The sequence below is a fragment of the Sorex araneus genome, chromosome 5 (genome assembly GCF_027595985.1).
Source record: "Sorex araneus isolate mSorAra2 chromosome 5, mSorAra2.pri, whole genome shotgun sequence".
Classification (NCBI taxonomy): Eukaryota; Metazoa; Chordata; class Mammalia; order Eulipotyphla; family Soricidae; genus Sorex; species Sorex araneus.
This window is the reverse complement of record NC_073306.1, coordinates 126,919,153-126,939,625: the sequence shown is the minus strand read 5'-3', so window position 1 is coordinate 126,939,625 and position 20,473 is coordinate 126,919,153. Positions and strand designations below refer to the sequence as shown.

General features: G+C 62.0%; 1 protein-coding gene across 3 annotated transcripts in view; it reads right to left on the bottom strand.

The window, feature by feature from the left end:
* Nucleotides 1–19,873, bottom strand: part of TOX2 (TOX high mobility group box family member 2) — a 130,892-nt gene extending 111,019 nt beyond the window's left edge. The window contains exon 1 of one of the 3 annotated variants that reach the window (XM_055140682.1): nt 19,718–19,873. In XM_055140682.1, coding sequence (XP_054996657.1) covers nt 19,718–19,816 — 99 coding nt within the window. In that variant the 5' untranslated portion in view covers nt 19,817–19,873. Of the gene's footprint in view, nt 1–18,368; nt 18,618–19,717 lie in introns of those variants that run through there. The other 2 variants (XM_055140684.1, XM_055140686.1) reach the window with 2 other exon arrangements.
* Between the last annotated feature and the right edge of the window lie 600 nt (nt 19,874–20,473).

The window sequence follows — 20,473 nt, the reverse complement described above, 5'->3', positions numbered from 1 at the left end:
CACAGGTAGAGAGCCGGGCCCCCGAGTTCGACCCCTGGCGTGACACAGTGCTCCAGCACCTCGGGGTGTGGCCAGGCCCGAGTGCTGAGTGCTCGGGCCCGGCAGTGCTCCTCGCGGCCCTGAGCACTGTTTGGGAGGCCCTTAATAAATAAGCGCTAAAACCCGACAGCATGGAGGCCCTTGCGGGGAGCAGGTGAGAGCGAGTAGCACCCCGCGCCCGCTGACGTGCTCTCTGACAGAGCAACCTTAATAGTAACTGCCTAATTTTAAACCCTATGATTACCGGGCTGATTTCCACGGAACCTTCCTTTCACGGCGCCAGCACCCCGCGCGCGGTAATTGCCGAGTTCAATTTTAGCTCTGTCATCGCCACCGCCGGCGCCCGCGAAGGCGCTGCCGCCCCGCCAGGTAAGCGGGCAATCACGTCGGCTCTGCCGCTGCCTTTCACAATATTGTGATGCCCCGTCAGCACCTGTAAGCGCTGAGAGGCGCGAGCGTCTATTAAACCAGGCACCCAGCCTGCGGGGGCGGGGGGCGCAACCACGCTCAGGGCCGCTCCTGCGCCCTGGGGGGCCGCGGGCCCACCAACGCCCCCCACGCCGGCCACCACCACCACCACCACCACCACGGGGCCAGGCCACACCCCCTCCGCCTCCCACGCTGTGCGGCTCTCCCCGAGCCCCTCCCATGCCCGCCTCGACACTCAGGGTCCATCCGCAGCCCAACCAAGCCACCACGCTACCAGGCCAGCCAGCACCCCGCGGGGCAGCTGAGCTGTGCGAGTCCCCACCCGGCCCCTCCCCCATCAGGAGGCCAGGCCAGAGGGCAGCAGCCATGGGGGGGGCGGGGGGGTGTGCAGCCCAAGGGGGAAGCACACGCCTGGCAGTGCAAGGTGCTGGGTTCAGTCCCGGGCACAGAAGGGCCCCTGCCCGGCACCACTGGGCACAGAAGAGAGAGACAGTGGGGGGGAGGGGGGAGGAGGATGGGAGAGGGTGCAGAGGGAGGGAGGGAGGGAGAGGAGACAGGGGGCAGAGAGGGAAAGAGGGGCATGGGGAAGGGGGAGGGAGAATGGGCAGAAGTGGGAGGGAGAGAGGGGGATGGGGAGAGGAAGGAGGGAGGGAGGAGAGAGGAAGGAGGAGGGAGAGGAAGGAGGAAGAGGGAGGGTGGAGGGAAGGGAGGGGGAGGAAGGAGAGGGAGGGGGAGGGAGGGTAAAGAAGGGAAGGGAGGGGAGGGAGGGGAAGGGAGGAGGGGGGAGGAGGAGGGAGGGGGAGGGAGGAAGGGAGGGAGAGAGTAAGGAGGGAGGGGGAGGGAGGGAGGAAGGAGAGAGTAAGGAGGGAGGGGAGGGAGGAGAGGGAGGGGGAAGGAGGGGAAGGGAAGGAAGGGAGAGGAGGGAGGGGAAGGGAAGAGGGGGGAGGAAGAGGAGGAGGAGGAGGGGGAGGAGGAAAAGGGAGGGGGAGGGAGGGGGAAGGAGGGGGAGGAAGGGGGGGAGGGAAGGAGGGGGGAGGCAGGAGGAGGGATGGGGGGAGGACTCTCTCCAGGCCTTGGCCAGGTGCTGTTCTCTGGCCCGGGAGCAGCTGCCCTGTGGGCAGGGTCAGAGGCCGGTGGACCCCAGGGGCACCGTGGGCAGCCCGAGGTGGCCTGCTGGAGGGCAGGAGGCCGCAGGAAGGGCTTGACCTGAACACTCAGCCGCGCCCCCCCCTGCCCCCTGCCCCCCCCCAGGAGCGGTAGAGACCCCCGCCCTGCCTGCCCAGCCCCTGGTCCGACGGCCTGACCGCCAGCCTCGCGCGTCTGGCCTTGGCGGGGCCCAGCCGAGAACCGCAGGAGCCCGGGCAGCGGGCATAGTGCGGGCTGCGGGCGCGGGGCTGGCTCTGAGCCCCGCCCCTCGGCCGCGCTGAGCCTGCGCCGAGCACTGGCCGAGACGTTCTGAGCCTCAACGGGGACACGGGAGAAAGCTGAGCGCCCCGGCCTCGGGAAGGGGCCGTGCAGGCGACAGGCCGTCCCGCGGCCCTCGGGCCCTGCACCGACAGGCTGGGCCGAGCAGGCGGCCTGGCTCTGAACTCGGGCCGTGCGCGGAGGCGGCAGGGGTCCGCGTGCAGCCCCGCGGGGCACCAGCGAGGCTCGGGCAGGACTGGACACGCCCACGGCAGCACAGGACCCCGGACTGGACAGCAGCACCGGCCCAGGGCGGAGCGGGGCTGGAGGTCGGGAGGGCGGGAGGAGGGGGAAACTTGAAGGATGAAAGGGAGGGGCGAGACAAGAGGTAGTGAGGGGCTCTGGCCTCCCCTTTCAGACTCCACAGCCCTCCCAGCCCACCTCCTCCCTGGGGGTCACGGCCGGGGCCTCCCCTCCTCTGGCCTCCAGGTACTGCCTACAGCCTGTGCTTGGCCACCTGCCAGGCTGGCTGCTGGTTCGCTCCCTGGGCAGCGACCGGTCTTAGCCACATGGAGATGCCCCTTCTGCCAGGAAGCCCTCGGTGAACACTACAGGTCTCAGAGATTCTCTCTGTACCCCTCTATGTCTCTCTGTCTCTCCCAGTCTGTCTCTGTCTCTGTCACTGTGTGTGTGTGTGTGTGTGTGTATATATGTGTGTATGCGTGTATATGTGTATGTGTGTATGTGTGTATATGTGTGTGTGTATGTGTGTATGTGTGTATATGTGTATGTGTGTATGTGTGTATGTATGTGTGTATGTGTGTGTGTATGTGTATATGTATGTGTATATGTGTGTATGTGTGTGTATGTGTGTGTGTGTACACTCCCACATTTCCAGAGCCCTCAGGCCCATCCCCACCCAAGGGCAGGGCCCCGGCCAGCCATGACAGAGAGAAGCGACCCCCCCACCCAGGTCAGGACAGCATCCAAACAAGACCGAAGACCCACTGCTACCCTGTCCCACCCGCAGGTACACTCCGGGTGACAGGTGGCTCACAGGGCCCCACCCAGGCCCCTTTCTGGGGAGCCCCCACCTGCCCCCCACATGGCTGCGAGGGCTGTGCCCACAGCTGCCCCTCCTGGGCGGGACTCGGGAGGGGCCAAGGCCCAGATCTGACCACTAACCCCGGGACGGCGGCGACAGTGGGCACAGCACTGCCACTGCTGCCCAGGGACCCCCCAAGGACCCCCAGGGACAGACCCCCACTCCCGTTCCCACTGACGAGGGAGCACTCCAGTGTCACTTCCGTGAAGTGTCCCCCCGTCTGGTCGAGACGCCAATCCTGTCCCCCTCTGCAGCCACCAGAATCACTTGCCGTCCACACCAAGTCGTGCCTGAGCCCCTCCCGGAAGCCTTGGCGTCTTCCTCCCAAATGCAGGGCATTCCCAGGGCATTCCTGGGGCGGTGCGGGAAAGAGGGGTGGGTGCCGGGGGATCTGCTCAGGAAGGGAGCAGTCGCCCCTCTTCTCCCACCCGCCCCTGCCCCCCACCCCGGGGCGAGGGCCCCCCCACGGCCCCCCCAGGGGCTGCGCGTGACCTTTGCAGGACTAAATGCAACAGCACGTGCTTGGGCGAGCGGACCCCCGGGCCCGCCCCGAGCAGCAGTAATCCAGATGTGTGTTTGGACAGGAGCCACGCGGCCGGGCTCGGTCAACTCTGCCTGTCGCCCGGCGGGGGAAGCGCCTCACCTTTCGCTAATCGCCCTAATTCATTTTTTATTACGAACCTCCCTGTTTTCTGTTTGCCGTCTGATTGAAGATATTACCAAAGGCATTTAGACAGCACCGGCGCGCGCCACGGCGGCAAACATGCCTCCCGTTATTGAAATCTGCATTAATATACATATAATTCCCTGACCACAAAGACCTCAGGGGCCCCAGGCCCGGCCCACCGCGAACGCAGATTTGGCCAGAGAAAAAGGCCCCAGGAAGGTTTTCCCAAAGATACTAAGCCGGGCCAGGAGGCTGGGAGGAATGGGCACTGTCGGGAGGGCACAAGGCCCCGGGGCTGGGCACAGGCTTTGCACCAGAAGGCCTGGGCCATCCCGGCCAGCCCAGCCCAGCCCAGGCCTCAGCCCCAGACCCCAGCCCAGCCCCGGTCCAGGTCTCAGGCTCCATCACCGGCCCCAGTCCCAGCCGCAGCCCCAAACTCCATCCCTGGGCTCTATCCCTGGGCCCCATCCCCGGGCTCCATCCCCCGGTCCCATCCCTGGACTCCATCCCTGGGCTCCATCCCCGGGCTCCATCCCTAGACCTCATCCCTGGGCTCCATCCCTGGGCTCCATCCCTAGACCTCATCCCCGAGCTCCATCCCCGGGCCCCATCCCTGGGCTCCATCCCCAGTATCCACCACCAGGTTCCCGAGTGGCTCTGCCAACAGAAATGGGTCCTGTGTACCCACAGAAAGATCACCATGAGGCCGAAATGTCTCCTCTGCGCCTCCCGACCAGTGTGACCAATGACTTTTGTCCTGGGACAGTGAATGTCTTCAATATCCAAGGGAATCACCCCAGCTAAGCACCCCGGCCAGCAGGCGGGCAGGCGGGCAGGCGGGCAGGCGGCAGGGCCTCCTTTCAGATAAACAAGGCAGAGCGGCCAATGACACGACTGTGTGGGCTCCAAGCCGGTCCTGCAGAATGCCTCGGCAGGGGCGTGGCTTGTTGGTTAATGCTGAGCCATTAGGAAAATACAATTAGGTGCGTGGTTGGGGCAGTAAGACCTAATCCATGCCTCGTGCGCACACTTGGAGTCCAGCCAAGGAGAGGGGGGCCGCAGCAGAGCGGAGCAGGGCACACACGGCCTGGCAAGGCAGCCCCGGCCCGACCAGGTCTGCTCGGCCTCATCTAGAATGAAGCGGGGGAGGGGGGGGCAGGGTTGGAGCAAGTGGGCCACAACCCTCGCCTGCCTGGCATGCACGGGGACCTGGGTTCAAGCCCCAACACAGCCCCCCAAGTACCACCCAGTGTAGCCTTGGGAGCTCTCAACCTCATGGGGGAAGCCCCCCAAAAGAAGAAAATAAAAATAAAATCAAAGCCCTTCTCTCAGGCGCCCCCAGATTGAGCTGGTCAGAGTGAACCCAGCCAGGGGCTCCCGCCTCGGCTGTCCTACACGTCCCCGTGCCAGTTTGCAGACGAGGAAACTCCCCGAAGCACCCGGCAGTGCTCAGGGCTCACTCCTGGCTCTGCTCTCAGGAACCACTCCTGGCAGTGCTTGGGGGATCGTACAGGATCGGATCGAACCCGGGTCACCCGCGTGCAAGGCAAATGCCCTCTACCAGCTGTGCCCTCTGGCTTCATCTATTTTTATTTTTGATTCAGGCACTGTGGTTTACAATACTGATAAGGGTAAGGCATCACGCATAACACATCCCAGACCCACACCGTCCACCAGCGTGTCCACTTCCCTCCGCCACTGTCCCTGGTGTCATCTGCCACCCCCGACCCGCCCCTTGTCCCCTCACTGTGGCCAGCGTCCTCTGAAGGCCAGAAACTGAAATCTCCAGACACTCTCCTCCTCCCCTCGCCTCTCCGAGTGCTGTTCCTTCTGCCTGGACCACCTTCCCTCCTTCCGTCTGGCTGATTTGGCTTCGTGGACCAGCAGCGCCCCCTCCTTTGGGACGCTCTCTCTGGCAATCCCAGCCTGACCTATGCCCTTCTGAAGTTGTTCTTGCTTGCCTGTGTCTCCAAGAAGACAGTGACTGCTCGAGGATCGGGTCTTAGCCGACTGCTCATGGCCGGCACTGGCCCCAGCGCCCTGTCTACAGCTGACAGCGAATATTCTTTGGCTGAAGGAATGAATGAACAAACGAGGGAACTCGTAGTAAGTTTGCCAAGCCAGGAGCGGGTCCACTTCAAAGTCCGCCCACTGGCCAGGGTCTGTGCGGCTCCTTTGACAGAGGAGCCTTTGGTGTGTCCACATGCACGAGGGTGGCTAGGCATGCCGAGGGCCCCACGCAGCCCGCTGGAAAGGGCGCCAAAGCGTCAGCCTTCAGGGTCAGCAGGACCATGAGGTTACGGGGTACGGGCTCGCTGGCCCTCTCCCGCTCACAGGGCAACACCCTGCTTTTCTTAACTGGCTTTATTTACTCACCCGGAAATTTGACGCAGGAACCATGAGACTGCAGCTACGAGGCAATTCCTCGCAAAGTGAGACCTGGCACTAACTGCACCGGGACTGGCGGGAACCATAAATAAGTGATATATATCCTACTGAAAATCCTGCTCTGGGTTTCTGCTTAGCAGGTGTGGTGCTAAGTCACCACACTTAGCACCACACCTGCTAAGTGTGGTGACTCGTGTGTGTGTGTGTGTGTGTGTGTGTGTGTGTGTGTGTGTGTGTGTGTGTGTGTGGTGCCAGGGCCTCATCCATGCCTACATGCATGACACGTGCACTAGCGCTGAGCCACACACAGGCCCGACTCTTCAGTGTGGAGGCTCCCGACTGACAAGTCCTTAGAAGGACTCTGAAGTTGCTATGAGAGTGGTGGGTCTGGGGCCAGAGAGGTGGCTCAGTGGGTAGAGCACATGCTCTGCATCCAGGAGGCCCAGAGTCCACCCTGGACACTGCCCACTCTCCCCAGCACCTCCATGAGTGATTCCCAAACACTGAGGCAGAAGTGGCCCCTGAGCATTGCAAAGTGTGACTCCCCCCAACCCATTTTTTTTTTTTTAATGTGAGTCCTGTGCAGCAGAGAGCTGAGAAGCCAAGGTGGCTTCCAGAACACTCCATATGAGTCCTGACCCTTTGCACCTGTACGACGGGGAAAGAGCTTCCCGAAGGAGACCCGGCAGTCCAGAGGCTGAGTGCAGAAGCCAGGGCAGACTGCCCGGGTCGTGAGCCCGAAGGAGCTATCGCAAGTGGCCCAGCGCCTCTGAGACCATGGCCAAGACTTGCCTCTGGCACCTTCCGTTGAACCTTAGAGAGTCCCTGTGCCTGGGGCCAGAGCCACAGCCTGGCGGGGAGGGTGTCTGCCGTGCCTGTGGCCTGCCTGGGTTCGACCCCAGGCTTCCCATGTGGTGTCAGGAGCACCGACAGCAGAGCCAGGAGTAATCCCTGAGCACAGCCAGGCGTGGCCCCCAAATATAGTCCCTAGCATGCTGCAGGGAGGAGGAAGAAGAGAGCTGGGAGGCCAGAGACCGTCCCCTCGGGCCCTCTGCCCAGCCCTGCTCTGACCAGAAGCTCTGCAGTCACGGCCACCCCCCCCCCCCCGTCAAAGAGGCCAGGGAACCTGGGACAGAGTCTCTGCTACTGGCCCCTGCTACTGGACCCTCAATTGTGTGGACAAGGGCCAGGAGGGGAGAACATCTGACCTGGTCTCTTCCCAGAGGCTACCCACCTGGGATGCAAGGGTCATGCGAGTAACTCGGGGCTCAGAGAGGCTACATGACAGGTCCAAAGTCACCCAGCTTGCCAGTGCCAGGAGAGGTAACTAGGGAACAGCCGTCAGATGCAGAGTTATGCGCTCTTGGGCTCTGCATAAACATTAAGCTATAGCTCAAGGGGCTGGAGCGATAGGACAGTGGGGAAGCGTTTGCCTTGCACTCGGTCGACCCAGGTTCGGTTCCCAGCATCCCAACAGTCTCTCATCTCTCTTCGAGTGGGCTAGAATGAGAGAGGAAGCAGACACACAGGTGTGTACTCATCACACACCCGAGCACCGCCAGGAGTAACTCCTGAGTGCAAAGCCAGGAGTAAGCCCTGAGCATCACAGGGTGTGACACCCCCCTCAAAAAAAAAAATTAGAGGGGTTGGAGTGATAGCACAGCGGGTAGGGCGTTTGCCTTGCATGTGGCCAACCCGGGTTAGATTCCCAGCATCCCATATGGTCCCCTGAGCACTGACAGGGGTAATTCCTGAGTGCAGAGCCAGGAATAACCCCTGAGCATCCCTGGGTGTGACTCAAAAAAGAAAAAAAAAAAAAGTTAGAGCTCAAGTGGATAGACAGGGTAGAGAAGGGGGGGTACGGGGTCTCCTTAACTCATTTAGGGTGCACTGAGCAGACACTGAGGGAAGAGTGCAGAGGAGACAGGGATGTGGGCCTGGTCCCACCTTCCACGTGATCGAGAAGGGCCCGAGTCTCAACAGCCAAGGGAGCGACGGAGCGTGCGCACGAGACTGGCCTGGGTCGTACTGCTGAGCCGATTCCTTTCCAGCAAGTTCCTAAATCATTCCTGCAAACGAGGCCCAACTTCAGGGTGAGCGTGAGCACGTTTCAGTTAGCCGCCGCATGCAGGCACTTGATTCAGCAAATGAAGCTTGAGGCTGGAAACCAAGACAGGAGGCCCAGGTGGGAGCACCTGCCCCCCAGAAGAGCCAATGCAGGAGCAGTGAGATCCCACAGGGCCCTCCATCCCGGCAGAGACCACAGGTGAGAAACAGGAAACACAAGCCCGAAGCACCTCGACTGCCCTGCAGGAACAATTCGGGTCTCAGTGGGCTGGAGCGATTGTACAAATAGGGCGTTTGCCTGGCATGCAGCCAACCTGGGTTCGATCCCCGGCATCCCATATGTATAACCCCCCAAGCACTGCCAGGAGTAATTCCTGAGTACAGAGTAACCCCTGAGCATCGCCGGGTGGGACCCAAAAAAGCAAATTTAGGTCTCAATTTTCTCACCTACTAAAGAGGACAGGCGGGATACTCTCGGTAGCTTGCCGGGCTCTCCGAGAGGGATGGAGGAATCAAACCCAGGTGGGCTGCGTGCAAGGCAAACGCCCTCCCCACTGTGCTATCACTCCAGCCCCTAGACTCTACTTAAAAACTAGCTTTGAACTTAAAAATAAAAGTGCAGGGGCTGGAGAGATAGTACAGCCGGTAGGGAGTTTGCCTTGCACACAGCAGACCCAGGTTCAACCCCTCTGGCCCCTGGAGCCCTGCTAGGGGTGATCCCTGAGTGCAGAGCCCGGCACAGGCCCTGAACACTGCCAGGTGTGGGCCAGAAACAAAAGCAAATAATAAATAGATAAAAATCTGTGAAAGGGGCTTTTCGTCCAGGATGGCAGACAGAGTATCTCTTCTCTCTTCTCGTGGGCTAGAATGAGAGAGGAAGCAGACGCCCGGGGGTGTACTCACACAGACACATCACTCAAGTGGACGAATGGTTGGCCGGCCGCATCAGTGGGAAGCGAATGGCTCCAGAAAACCAGTTCTGGGTTTTGAAACCCCCTGAGAAAGTGCCGGTAATCAAGGAGACAGACGGACTGAGATGTAGCATCTCAGCTCCCAGAAACCAACACACCTATTCTGGAAAAGCTATGTTCCTAGGGGCTGGAGGCATAGCACAGCGGGGAGGGCGTTTGCCTTGCATGCGGCCGACCCAGGTTCGATTCCCAGCATCCCATAGGGTCCCCTGAGCACCGCCAGGAGTAATTCCTGAGTGCAAAGCCAGAAGTAACCCCTGTGCATCGCTGGGTGTGACCCCCCCAAAAAAGCATAAAGCTATGTTCCTAACTGAACCCCTGAAAAACCCCTGAACACCTGAAAATTGAGGCAGCAGGGGCCCCAAGCCCTGGGCAGGGAGGCGATTGGACATCTGAGCTAGCCTGCAGCCTGAGAAGTATGGCTTGGTGCGGGGAGCAGGGGTGAGGAGGAGGAGGAGGAGGAGGAGAAAGAGAAAAAGAAGATGAAGAAGGAGGAGGAGGGGGGGGAGGAGTGGGGTGGGAAACACACTGGTGAACAGACGGTGTTGGAACATTGTTTAGCTGAAACCCAATGAGCAACTTTGTAACTGTGTATCTCACAGCGATTGGATAAAAAAAAATTTTACAAAAGAAAAAGAAGAAAACTATGATGTGATAACGATGATAAAGATCACTGCGATATAAGTTCAAACAGCAACACAGAGTTCTGGAAAAATGAGAGAATGTTCACAGAATAGCCGAAGTAAGCATGTTAGACGCCTTGAACTGAAGAAGGCTGGGGATTCTCCCCTCAGGATCGCCTCTGGGGAGCAGAAGGAGATGCAGGCAGTGAGGGAGAGACAAAGAGGGACCCCCACTTTCCTGCATTTTTTTTTTTGCTTTTTGGGTCACACCCGGCGATGCACAGGGGTTACTCCTGGCTCTGCACTCATGAATCACTCCTGGTGATGCTCAGGGGACCATATGGGATGCTGGGAATCGAACCCGGGCCGGCCGTGTGCAAGGCAAATGCCCTACCCGCTGTGCTATTGCTCCAGCCCCTTTCCTGCATATTCTAACCTGCCTCTGTGCATTTTGCAAGAAACAAAATCAGTGTGAGGGGGGAAAAAATGAATGGCAGGAGGCCAGAGAGCGAGGGAAAAGACAGGCAGGTGGCTGGAAAGGGGCTCCAGCTCCGAGGACAAGTGTCCCACTCATCTGCCTCTGAGTCCCTGAGAGCAGGTGAAGAGAGCGCGCAGGGACAGCTGGGGACAGGCGCTGGGGCAGAGCTCCAGGCTGAAGAAAGAGCCATGGTCCCTGGCCCGGGGGAGACATCAGAGACTTATCACTTAACCCCTCAGAACCTGTTCTGGAACCTTCCCTCGCCCAGAAACACGTGCGCCCCTCCGCGAGAACTCTGGGACAGTCGCCTGGATGGTGGGGCATCTCCTCAGGCCCCCAGAACACCCCCCCCCCCGGCCTGCACTGAGGAAGGGGCTTGCTCACGGCCTGACGCACTCGAGTCTCCAGAGAGTGGCTGGGGGCCTCTGACCCTCAGCCGGCAGCCCCCGACTCCCAGACACCCAGAGGAAAAGCTAGTTTTCTCCCCAAAGGGACACGGCAACACTCCCCCCTTCCTGCGCCTTCATACCCGCCCCCGACCCCAGCTTCTGGGAGGATCAGTGGCGGGGCCCAGAGCTGGCCCCCAACCCTGGACACTGCTCTCTGTCCAGGCCCTCCAGACCAGAGGTCTTCCTCCACTCTGTCACTGGAAGAGGCAAGAATCAGTCCAGGCCACCCCTTGTCTCAGAGCGTGACAATTCCGGGCGCCAGCCCAGCCCCCAGGGAAGGTCCTCGCCAAAGTGAGGGAGATGCTCCCCATGACCTCTAGGGGGCAGAAGAAGACAGGGGTCTCAGGGACACCGAGCCTTAGGCCACCTGCCCCTATTTCAAGGCAAAGGCAGGTGGGAGGGTGGGGGGGGTCCCTCCCCCATTCTCGCCTACAGAACCCCTGGAACTGCTTTTTCCCAGCAGCTGAAAGTTCTCAGCCCCTCGTAGACCCGCTGAGTCAGGCCCTCGGGGCGTGACACCCAGTGCCAGCCTTCTAACTGGGGGAGATGGTGCTGTGGCACCCCTGGACACGGGATGGGGGGGGGAACCAAACACTAGCCATTCAGCTTTCCCAGCCGGCAGAACCCCCGTGCTGACGAGGCCTGAGGGAGCACACTGAGACGTTCCCAACCGTGGCCCAGCCTGCTGCCAGCGACCCCACGCGCAGCACCCCCGAACCACCCGCCCAGGCACCTGGCACGAGCTGCCCCCTCAGCCCGCGGTGCCTCCCCTGGGTCAGAGCGATAACCCCGCGGGGAGGGTGCTTTGCCTTGCGTGCTGCCAACCTGGGCTCGGTCCCCGGCACCCCACAGTGGTCCTTCCCTTGAGCATCAGAAGTGATTCCTGAGTGCAGAGCCAGGAACAACCCCCCCCCCCCCAGCATCCCCGGGTGTGCCCGCAAAACAGAAACAAAAAGAATGCCCTCCCTTCACTCCCATGTGCCCTCCCCCGACCCGTGACCCCCCCGCCCGCCCACCCACCCACCTTTCCTGTAATACTCTGCGAGGGAAACTTCCCCGGGCCCGCCCGTGGCGCTGTCATTTCCCCAAACCCCCTCCTGTTTCACTATGACTCGGCGTTCTGGGCCTGGAGATGACAGATTTGCACGGCCTTTCATGTCGCTGTGAGTCTCCGCCGGCTCCCCAGAGCCTTCAGGCCAGCACGGGCTCCTCCTGGCACGGCACGCAGCAGGGGACTCGCCCAAACGCCCTCACCCGGCAGAGGGGCCCCACGTGTGCACGTGTGTCCTCACCGCCTGGAAACCCGCAAGCCTGTGACCAGAAGTCGCCCTTGCAACAGCAGCGAGTTTGGGCGCCGGGGTAATTGATCCGAAATTTACGATCCTGTGTTCGACAACATGCTTGCGCGAAGACGCAAATGACAATTTACCATGTCTCATTAAGCTGATAATTGGTTGCCATATGTTTTTACGGCTGCTCCCACTCCACGCTGGGAAAAAAAAAAATTTGCCATAGAGGTTTTTGGGTCCGTGTACGTGAGAGACCCGATAAGCCTGTGGCCTCGAGACGGAGTGGGGGGAGAGGGGCGCGGCGGGAGAAACCCGGACACAGGCACAGGCCCCCTGCCTGCCCTCCCCGCACCACGCTGTGGAGAGCAGGAGTCTCACGCAGGGGGGAGGCCAGGGATCAGTGGGCACAGGCCAGGGAGGCCGTCACAACCTGTGGGGTTCGTGCCACAGCCCCGTGAGCAATGCTAGTCTCGGGGCCACAATGCCAGATTAGGAGCAGGAGGCAGGGAAGCTTCTAAATCACAGAGAACATTCATGTCTGCCCCTTTCATCTGCAGTGCAACTGAAGGAAGGCCTTAGCCCCGGCCTGAGGAAGGTCTTCACCTCAGCCTGGGGAAGGCCTAGCCCCGGCCTGAGGAAGGTCTTCACCTCAGCCTGGGGAAGGCCTTAGCCCCGGCCTGAGGAAGGTCTTCACCTCAGCCTGGGGAAGGCCTTAGCCCCGGCCTGAGGAAGGTCTTCACCTCAGCCTGGGGAAGGCCTTAACCCCGGCCTGAGGAAGGTCTTCACCTCAGCCTGGGGAAGGCCTTAACCCAGGCCTGAGGAAAGTCTTCACCTCAGCCTGGGGAAGGCCTAGCCCCGGCTGAGGACGGCTTTCACCCTAACCTGAGGAGACCTTCCTATCCCTCTTATCAGGCAGGACAACAAGGCCAATGAACTGTCGGGGAGAGGGGGTACACATGAGGTCACAAGGGCCCTGCTGGGTGGTACAGCTGCCATCCTAGTCTGTCTTCTCGGCCTGCTGAGTCGCCCTTTCCTCCCACACAGATTCAAGATGGAAACACAGAGGCCCGAAGGACTCGAGCCACGGCCAGAATCCTGAGCGTTCCAGTCACAGGCTCCTCCAAGCAAAAGTCCCAGGACACCAGCTCTGGGACCGCGGCCTGAACAGGCCTCCCGTGGCCGGTGCTGAGACAGGGAACCCGCACGCCTGTCTCAAGGCTTGACAGGCAGGACGGGGACTCCTGACGGGGCCGGGCACGGCAGACACAAGAGCCCAATTCCCACCCGGCAGCCCCGCCGGGACTGTGTCCCTCTGTGTCCCCGTGTCCCTTCTGCCGCTGAGGAGGGTGAAGCGCAGGGAGGGGGCCGCTGGCGAGGGCAGCCCTCCCCTCCCACGCGCCTGCAGTTCCCAAACCTGCTGCTGTCATCCTTGCCACCCCCCTGCCCACCCCCTCTCCCCGCCCCGGCTGGTGGCCCCACGGCAGGGCGACCTGGGGGCTGCTCTCCCGGGGGCCCTTCCTCCGGGCCCCACCAGGCCCTAAGCCCCTGAGCTGCTCCTCTCCAAGTGCTCATCACCAAGTTGGCAGGTTCCCAGAGCCAAAGGATGACGCTCAGTTCCTCAAGCCCCGTGACAGTGGGGACATTCATTCATTCATTCATTCGTTCTGCAGCTATTTGCCAGGCCTTCTCTTTATGGGGAACAGGCCCCGTGCCACAAAGTCTACAGGCCTGCCACCCCACAGAGCAACACCCCTTCCTCCCGCCGCCCCCGACCCTGCAGCCGGAAGAGACAATGTGCCCAGCCTTTCTCGCACCCTCCAGGCTAGCCTGGTGGCAGAAACAAGCCCTTGCCGCCCCACGACACCCAGAGAAGGACACAGGGGCCCAGAGAAAGACCCTGCCCTGCTCCCGCGCATCAGACAGGGTCCGGCCTGCCCCTCGAGGCAGTGAGAAGGCACAGAAGGGGGGGTCCCAGAGGCCCCTTGCAGGCTGGCACTAGGGAGGGATGTCAAGGAGTGGGAAAGAAGAGAGGGAAAGGAAAGAAGAGATGCGGGGGTAGAACGATACTACGGCGGGGAGGGCGTTTGTCTTGCACACGGCCAACCTGGGTTCAAGCCCCAGAGTCCCATATGGTCCCCTGAGCACCACCAGGAGTCATTCCTGAGGGCAGAACCAGGGGTAACCCCTGAGCATCGCTGAGTATGACCCAAAAAGAAAAATAAAATAAATAAATATAAATAAATAACAAGGAAAGAAGAGATTCTGCTGAGATGGGGCATCCCCTGGCCTACGGCTGGCTGCTCCCGCCTGGCCCCGACCCTCCCAGCCGCCTGTGTCCTGGCAGAAAGAAAAGACACGCCCACCCCTAGCCAGGGTGCCAAGCAGGCCCCGCTGTCCTCATCACAGGGAGACCCGCCCAGCCATTCCTGAAAACTCAGCCCGGTCCCATGGTGGGGGGCTGCACCCCGAGCTGTGGGCACCCACTCTCCACACTGGCACACGCTGAGTGATTCTGGGCCGGGCACGGTGCCAGGGGCTGCCTGCGCCACAAAGCCCTGGAGACAAACATCCCAAACCCTCTGCGGCGGCAGCACTGAGCAAGGAGCCAGCGGCTCTCACCTGGGAGCTCATTAGACATGCAAATTCTCGGGCCCCCAGCCCAGAACAATTGAATCCAAATCTCTGGGGCTGGAGGCCAGGAACCTGTTTCCTAAATCTGGCCAGATGATGCTGAATGTGTTCATAAATTTCAGAAACAGGAGCTGGAGATAGTACCGTGGGTAAGGTGCTGGCCTTGCACGTGGCAGGGATGGAACCCAGGGTTCCATCCTGGGTACCACATCTGGTCCCCGGGAGTGGTCCCCGAGCCAGGAAGCAGCCCTGAGCACCTCTGGCCCCCAAATGGACAAACAGTGTTTGGAGGAATATTGGTCTAGACCAAGCATTTCTCAGCCAGGGGCCATACCCGCCCCTCCGTGGGCCCTTGGCTGTTCCAGGTGAAAACAGGTGAAAACTGCATCGGTGAGGGACTAATGAGACCAGAGGGTCAACGGGTCACATTGAGGGGGCCCAACGGGAAGGAAACAAGTTGGAAGGGGGCCACAGGAAGAAAAAAAGGTCGGGAAACACTGGACTAGACCACAAGGCCTTCCCCAGCCTCACAATGTAAAACTGCAAGCCAGCCCCAAATCTTGGCACCCCTAAGGCTCTTCTACTTCTCTGTTATCCGGAGCTGCCTGACCACCAGTGCCACCGCCATATAGTTCGCCCACATGTCCTTCATGTCCCGTTCCAGAGGGCGGCACCTGAAGTCACTGTGTTCACGGCTGTAGCGTCGGTGGCCGAGCACAGCTGCCCAGCACAAGGGGTGCTCCTGTTTGTGGCCTGAGAGAGTCTCGGTCTACGGCTCCATCCCTGAGGCTCCAGGGCTGGGGAAGCTTGGAGGAAGAGAGCAAGCCAGGAGGACTGCCTGCAGAAAGCAGTCCCCAGGCAGGCCTTCAAGGGTGCTCGAATCAGGGAGGAAGACCGCTTGGAACACAGAGAGGAGGATGTTGTCTTACTGGCGCAGGTCCTCAGCGGTGATACTGCCCCTCTCTTAGGACATGCCAAGAACTGTACCAGCCTACATCACCTCACCCGGCCCTTGAAACTCAGAGGCAGGCAATGTTGTCCAGAAGAGGGCAGTAAGGCACAGCTACACACACACGCACACACACACACACACACACACGCGCGCGCGCGCGCACGCGCGCGGGAAAAATCTAAGCTCCCATCATCTGGTAAAAAAGATAGATAAGGCAATTGTGTTATATTCATAAATGGAATATTACTGAGCAATGGAACAAACCAACCAGGTATGTACACAACATGGCTGAATCTGGAGTCACTGGCTTGACAGGGAAGAAAAAATATACAAAAACCACACACACTGCATAGGAGATTCCAGAATCTAAACACTTATTCTGAACTGAAGGCAGCCATCACAGAAATACTCTAGAAATTGCAGGAAGAGGGATTTGCTGGCAAGGAAAGTGAGAGAACTTTCTGGGTCATGGAAACGTCCCATGTCTGCTCTGAGAGAGTCGCTATGGGAGGCTTCAGACTTGCATTTTAAAGGGTGGTGGCAAGGTGTCATGGTGGTGGGATTGGTGCTGAAATATTGAATGTAATCAATTATTGTGAACAACTTTGTAAAAAAAAAATTTTTTTTAAAAGACTTGCATTTTATCGGGTTTTTCATTGAGACTCTATGGTTTACAGGGCTTTTCATACTGGTTTCTCGTGCACATCACTCTAACACCACATTCATCACGTGAGTGTACCCCTCCCTCTCCCCCCGGGACTCCCAGGACCCTCCCTCCCAACCCCCCCCACTCACTTGTGTGGATCAGTTCTCCCTTGACATTGCCTTTGGATCTGTGTCTAAGATTTACATTTTATTGTACATAAGTCTGTATCTCAGGAGAAAAAAATAAGTGGAAAAAAAGAAAGTCATCTGTCGGGTCGCAAAGCCACACCTGGAGACTGACTGAATCTGCCACACGGGGCAGATAGCCTTGGGCAGTCCCCGCCCCCACCCACAAAGGGCCTGGACTCGATGCAAATGAAGGGACTTTTCACAGCTTGCACCCACAAATCAAGACAGATATTGCCAGGGAGAACAGAGACACACCAGTGTCGGGGGCTCAAGGAAGGGGTTTGGGTCTCCACGGTGTTCTTCACTTGCTATGGAACCACTCCTGTGACTCAGTTTCCCTTTCCGTGAAGCAAGGAAGGAGGGGACTCCTGCATGGTTCCCAGCCTCGGGCCAGAAATCCGAGGGGTCAGCAGGCCACAAGCCCCCGTGCCCCTCTGACACGGTTATCACATGAAGGAGGACCTCGGGCCAGGTAAGCTGTTTCTCAGACGCGCGCTAAGATGCCTTGTGATTAATAAAAATGCGTGTCTCTTTCAGAGCAGACGTGAAAGCCGAGCAGCGTTTTTGTCCCTGTGTATTTTCTCAGACAAAAGATACCAAAAGAACAGCCACTGCTCACGACTTGGGTTGAAAGAGGCTGAAATCTCTGTGTGCAGGATTGCTAAGGGGACAGTCGCCAAGGGAACGGTCGCCAGGGGCCCTTCCAGGTCAACTGCCCTGAGGTTCTCTGGCATGTCCAGGGTAAACTCGCCCTTGTGTTTCTCAGGCCTGGATCCCGGTGGGCCTCTTGTCAGGACCCTTGGGGGGACCGACCCCCACCCCCGCCCCATGGGCAGGCTGCGCACCTCCCCCACCACCCCGTCTGCATTCTAGTCGAGGGGCACTAGGTGTGTTCACTGTGGCACCGCATGCCTCAGTTTCCCCTGCAGTTCTGAGCGGGACAGAGTGGAAGGATGGTCACTTGGGCATCTCCCTCCCCAATCCTTCACCATGGTCAGCCCATGCTCCCCTCCCCACCCCCTTAGCAGCGCTGAGGGAACTGTCCACTTCAGATGGGCTCCCTGGCCGGGCCCAAGGAGGCTGCCCTTGTCCTTCCTCCAAGCCCGAGACCCCCCGCTTCCTTTCTGGGCTCCGGAGGGGGGAAGGGGGTCTGCCACACCCTCCCCTCCCGCCAGGACCCAGCGCCCACAGAAACCAGAACCCGGTTTCTCTCTCATCCCTGCACAGCTCCCCCTAGGCCTGGACCCGAGGTGCTGAGTCAGAGCTTTCAGAGCCTCCGAATAAAGCCGGGGGCCTCGGGCTGCCGGCCCCCCCAAGGCGCCTAGCCCAAAGCCCCACTCTGTGCGACCTCAAAGACCCCACCTCAACCCGGAGAAGCATGGGGCTAAGAGGCTAAGAGGCACCCCACCCCCCACCTCTGCCCAAGGCAGACTGTGAGGCAAAACACCGCGCCCCCACAACCGTGCCCCCCCCCCACAACCAGAGGCTGGAACCAGGCCAACTTCATATTTTGAAAAAAGAGAGAAAAAGAAAAAACACAGAGTCAAGGGCAGAAGATGGAGCCAGTGCCCCACGCCCAGCCTTCCTCTCGCGCAAGACGCCGCTCGCTACTTTTAATCAATTTTCCCTCCACCAGCCCGGGAGCCGCGGGAGAACCTGCCTTCCCCGCCACCAGCTTCCAACTTTGCGGGTCTCCGGACAAAAGATCAGCAGCACCCACCCCCACGCCCCAGAGGAAAACCGCGCCCGCCGCCACCGCCCCCCCTCCCCGCACCCGGCTCAGGCCAGCCCCCGGGCCGGGGGGCTCCCCAGATCTCAGCCCCGGGGGACTCTCCGGAGCGCTCCGACCCCCTCCAAGTCCAGAAGCCGCTCCCCGGGACCCGAGGACGCGCTCAGCCAGACCCGGCCGGGGAGGTCCCGACGCCCCCCCTCCCCGCAACATCCCCACATCCAGCAGTTTGACAAAAAAAGTCCCCTTCCCCCGGAGCGGGCTGGGGGACCCCCGGGAAGCCCGCCGACCCCGCCATCCGATGCGCACTCACCACGCATCCGAAGCCGCGCGTCTGCGCCAGGGCCGCGGGGAAACCCACGCGCGCGGCTCAATCCGGGCTCCGCGTGACGAAAAGCCGCGCTCGGCTCCGGCCCGGCCCGGACGGACGCGCAGAGCCGCGGGGCGCACGGGGCGTCTGAGCCCCGAACTAAGTTGCAAAGTTCCCTCGGAGCAGAAAGAGGGGCAAGAAGCCGACGGCGTAGCGGTCCCCAGCCGTCCCCGGCTGTGATGGGGGGGTCGGGGGGGTCCGCACCGGGAGCCGGCTCGGACGACTTGGGGTGCGGGGTTCCCCGCGCGCAGTGGCACCGGGGGGACCTGGGTGGCGATGGGGACGGCGGTCGCGGCGGAATAAAAGAGTGGGTGGGGTGGGTGGGAGGTGGCTGTCTTTCACTGCAGCCCGGGCCTGCAGGGACGCCCGCTCACGGGGCCCGGGAGGGGGGGGGGGACAGCCCTCGATTGGCCGCTGCCAACGCGGAATCCGAAGCCCCGCCGGGCAGTGACGGCCAATTAGTGAGCGGCCCGAGCAGCGCGCGCCGCGGCGCCGGGAACTTAAAAACCCCGACGCGCGCGTGTGGCCGGCCCGGTGGGGGAGGGGCGGGCCGGAGACTGGGGGGGGGGGGTCCTTCCGGGACATCGATCGGGCCCGAGGGTCCCCGCGGCGCGCTGGGCCGCGCGCCCCAGGGTGCCCGGGCGTGAGCCCCCCCGCAAGGCGAGGGCGCGAGCGCGTGTGACTGTCGGAGCGTCTTTGTGTGCTGGGCGTGACAGCAGAGGGGGGCTGCCCACGGGGTGCGTGGCCTCGCTCGCGGGCGGCTGGGCGCCTCGTCTGCGGCAGCGTGACAGGGTGTGTGCGTGGGCGACTGATCGCGACTGGCTGTCAGAGAGCCGGGGATGGGGGGCGGGGGGGAGTTGGGGGTATGGGGTGTGTGGGGGGGCCGCGAGACGGGGCCAGAGCAGGGCGGCGCGCGCGCGCGTCTGTGCGGGTGGGTGGCCGCTGGCCAGGCTGTGCGGGGGGCCTGGGTGAGGGTGAGTGTCACCGAGTCGCCGTCGGAAGGGCTGTCGCGGGACTTCTGCCTGGAAGCCCAGCAACTCGGGCCGTGGGTATCACCGCGCGCGCGGGTGGGGTGTGAGCGGCATGTGCCCGTCGGCGGGGCCGGGCCGTGCGCCTGTCCCTGGGCGCGCGCATACACACACACACACACACACACACACACACACACACACAGAGCCGTGCGTCCCCGGGCCGGCAGGGGGGACGGCTGGCCCCGCGCTGCAGCCCGGGACGCGCGGGGCCCGAAGGCGCGGGCCGGCCCCGCCGCTGCCCCCTGCCCGGCCCCCGCCTACCTTGCCGCAGTGGTAATAGTCCAGGTGTGCCAGGCCGGCCGGCTCGGCCCCGGGCCGCGCGCCCACCGCGGGCGCCGAGGGGTACAGGCGGACGTCCATGGCGGGCGCGGCGGCGGCGGCGGCTCCCGCGGGCAGTGCCTGGGCTGGCGGCGGGTGGGAGCCCGTGTGCGGGCGGGTGTGCGAGCGCGGGGGGCGGGCCGGGGGCGGTGCCAGGCCCCGCACCCCGCCCCCGCCCCGCCCCGCCCGCGCGCGCTATTGTTCCGGCCTCGGGAGCAGCCGAGGGCCCCCGGGCGGCCGCGCGGGGGGTGCAGCTCCCTCCTCGGGGCGGGCGGACCTCCCGCGCCCTCCAGCCCCGCGGGGTGGGCCGGGGCTGCGCGCGCCGCCGGACGGCGCCTTTTGGAGAGCCGGGAGGGCCCGGCCCCTACGACACTCCTCCCCAAAAGTGGGACACTCCCCGCCCCCCCAAATTTAAGGGCGCTGCGGAACCCCCCGCGAGGCGAGAGGTGGGAGCGGGGGCGGGGGACCGGGACACTGGAAAGGGGCGCAGACCTTCCCGGGCTGGGGGGGCGTCGCGGCCCAGCCTCCGGGTCTGATCCTAGATGCCCTCCCTCGGTGTCCCTCTCCGAGTCACTTCGGAGGGGGGGAGGGCGCGGGGAGCACTGCGCTCAACTCTCACTTTCCGTGGGCAAAGGAGCCGAGCACCTGTGCCCGCGGTGATGGCCAGGTGAGTGGGCTCCGCGACCCCAGACGAGCCGG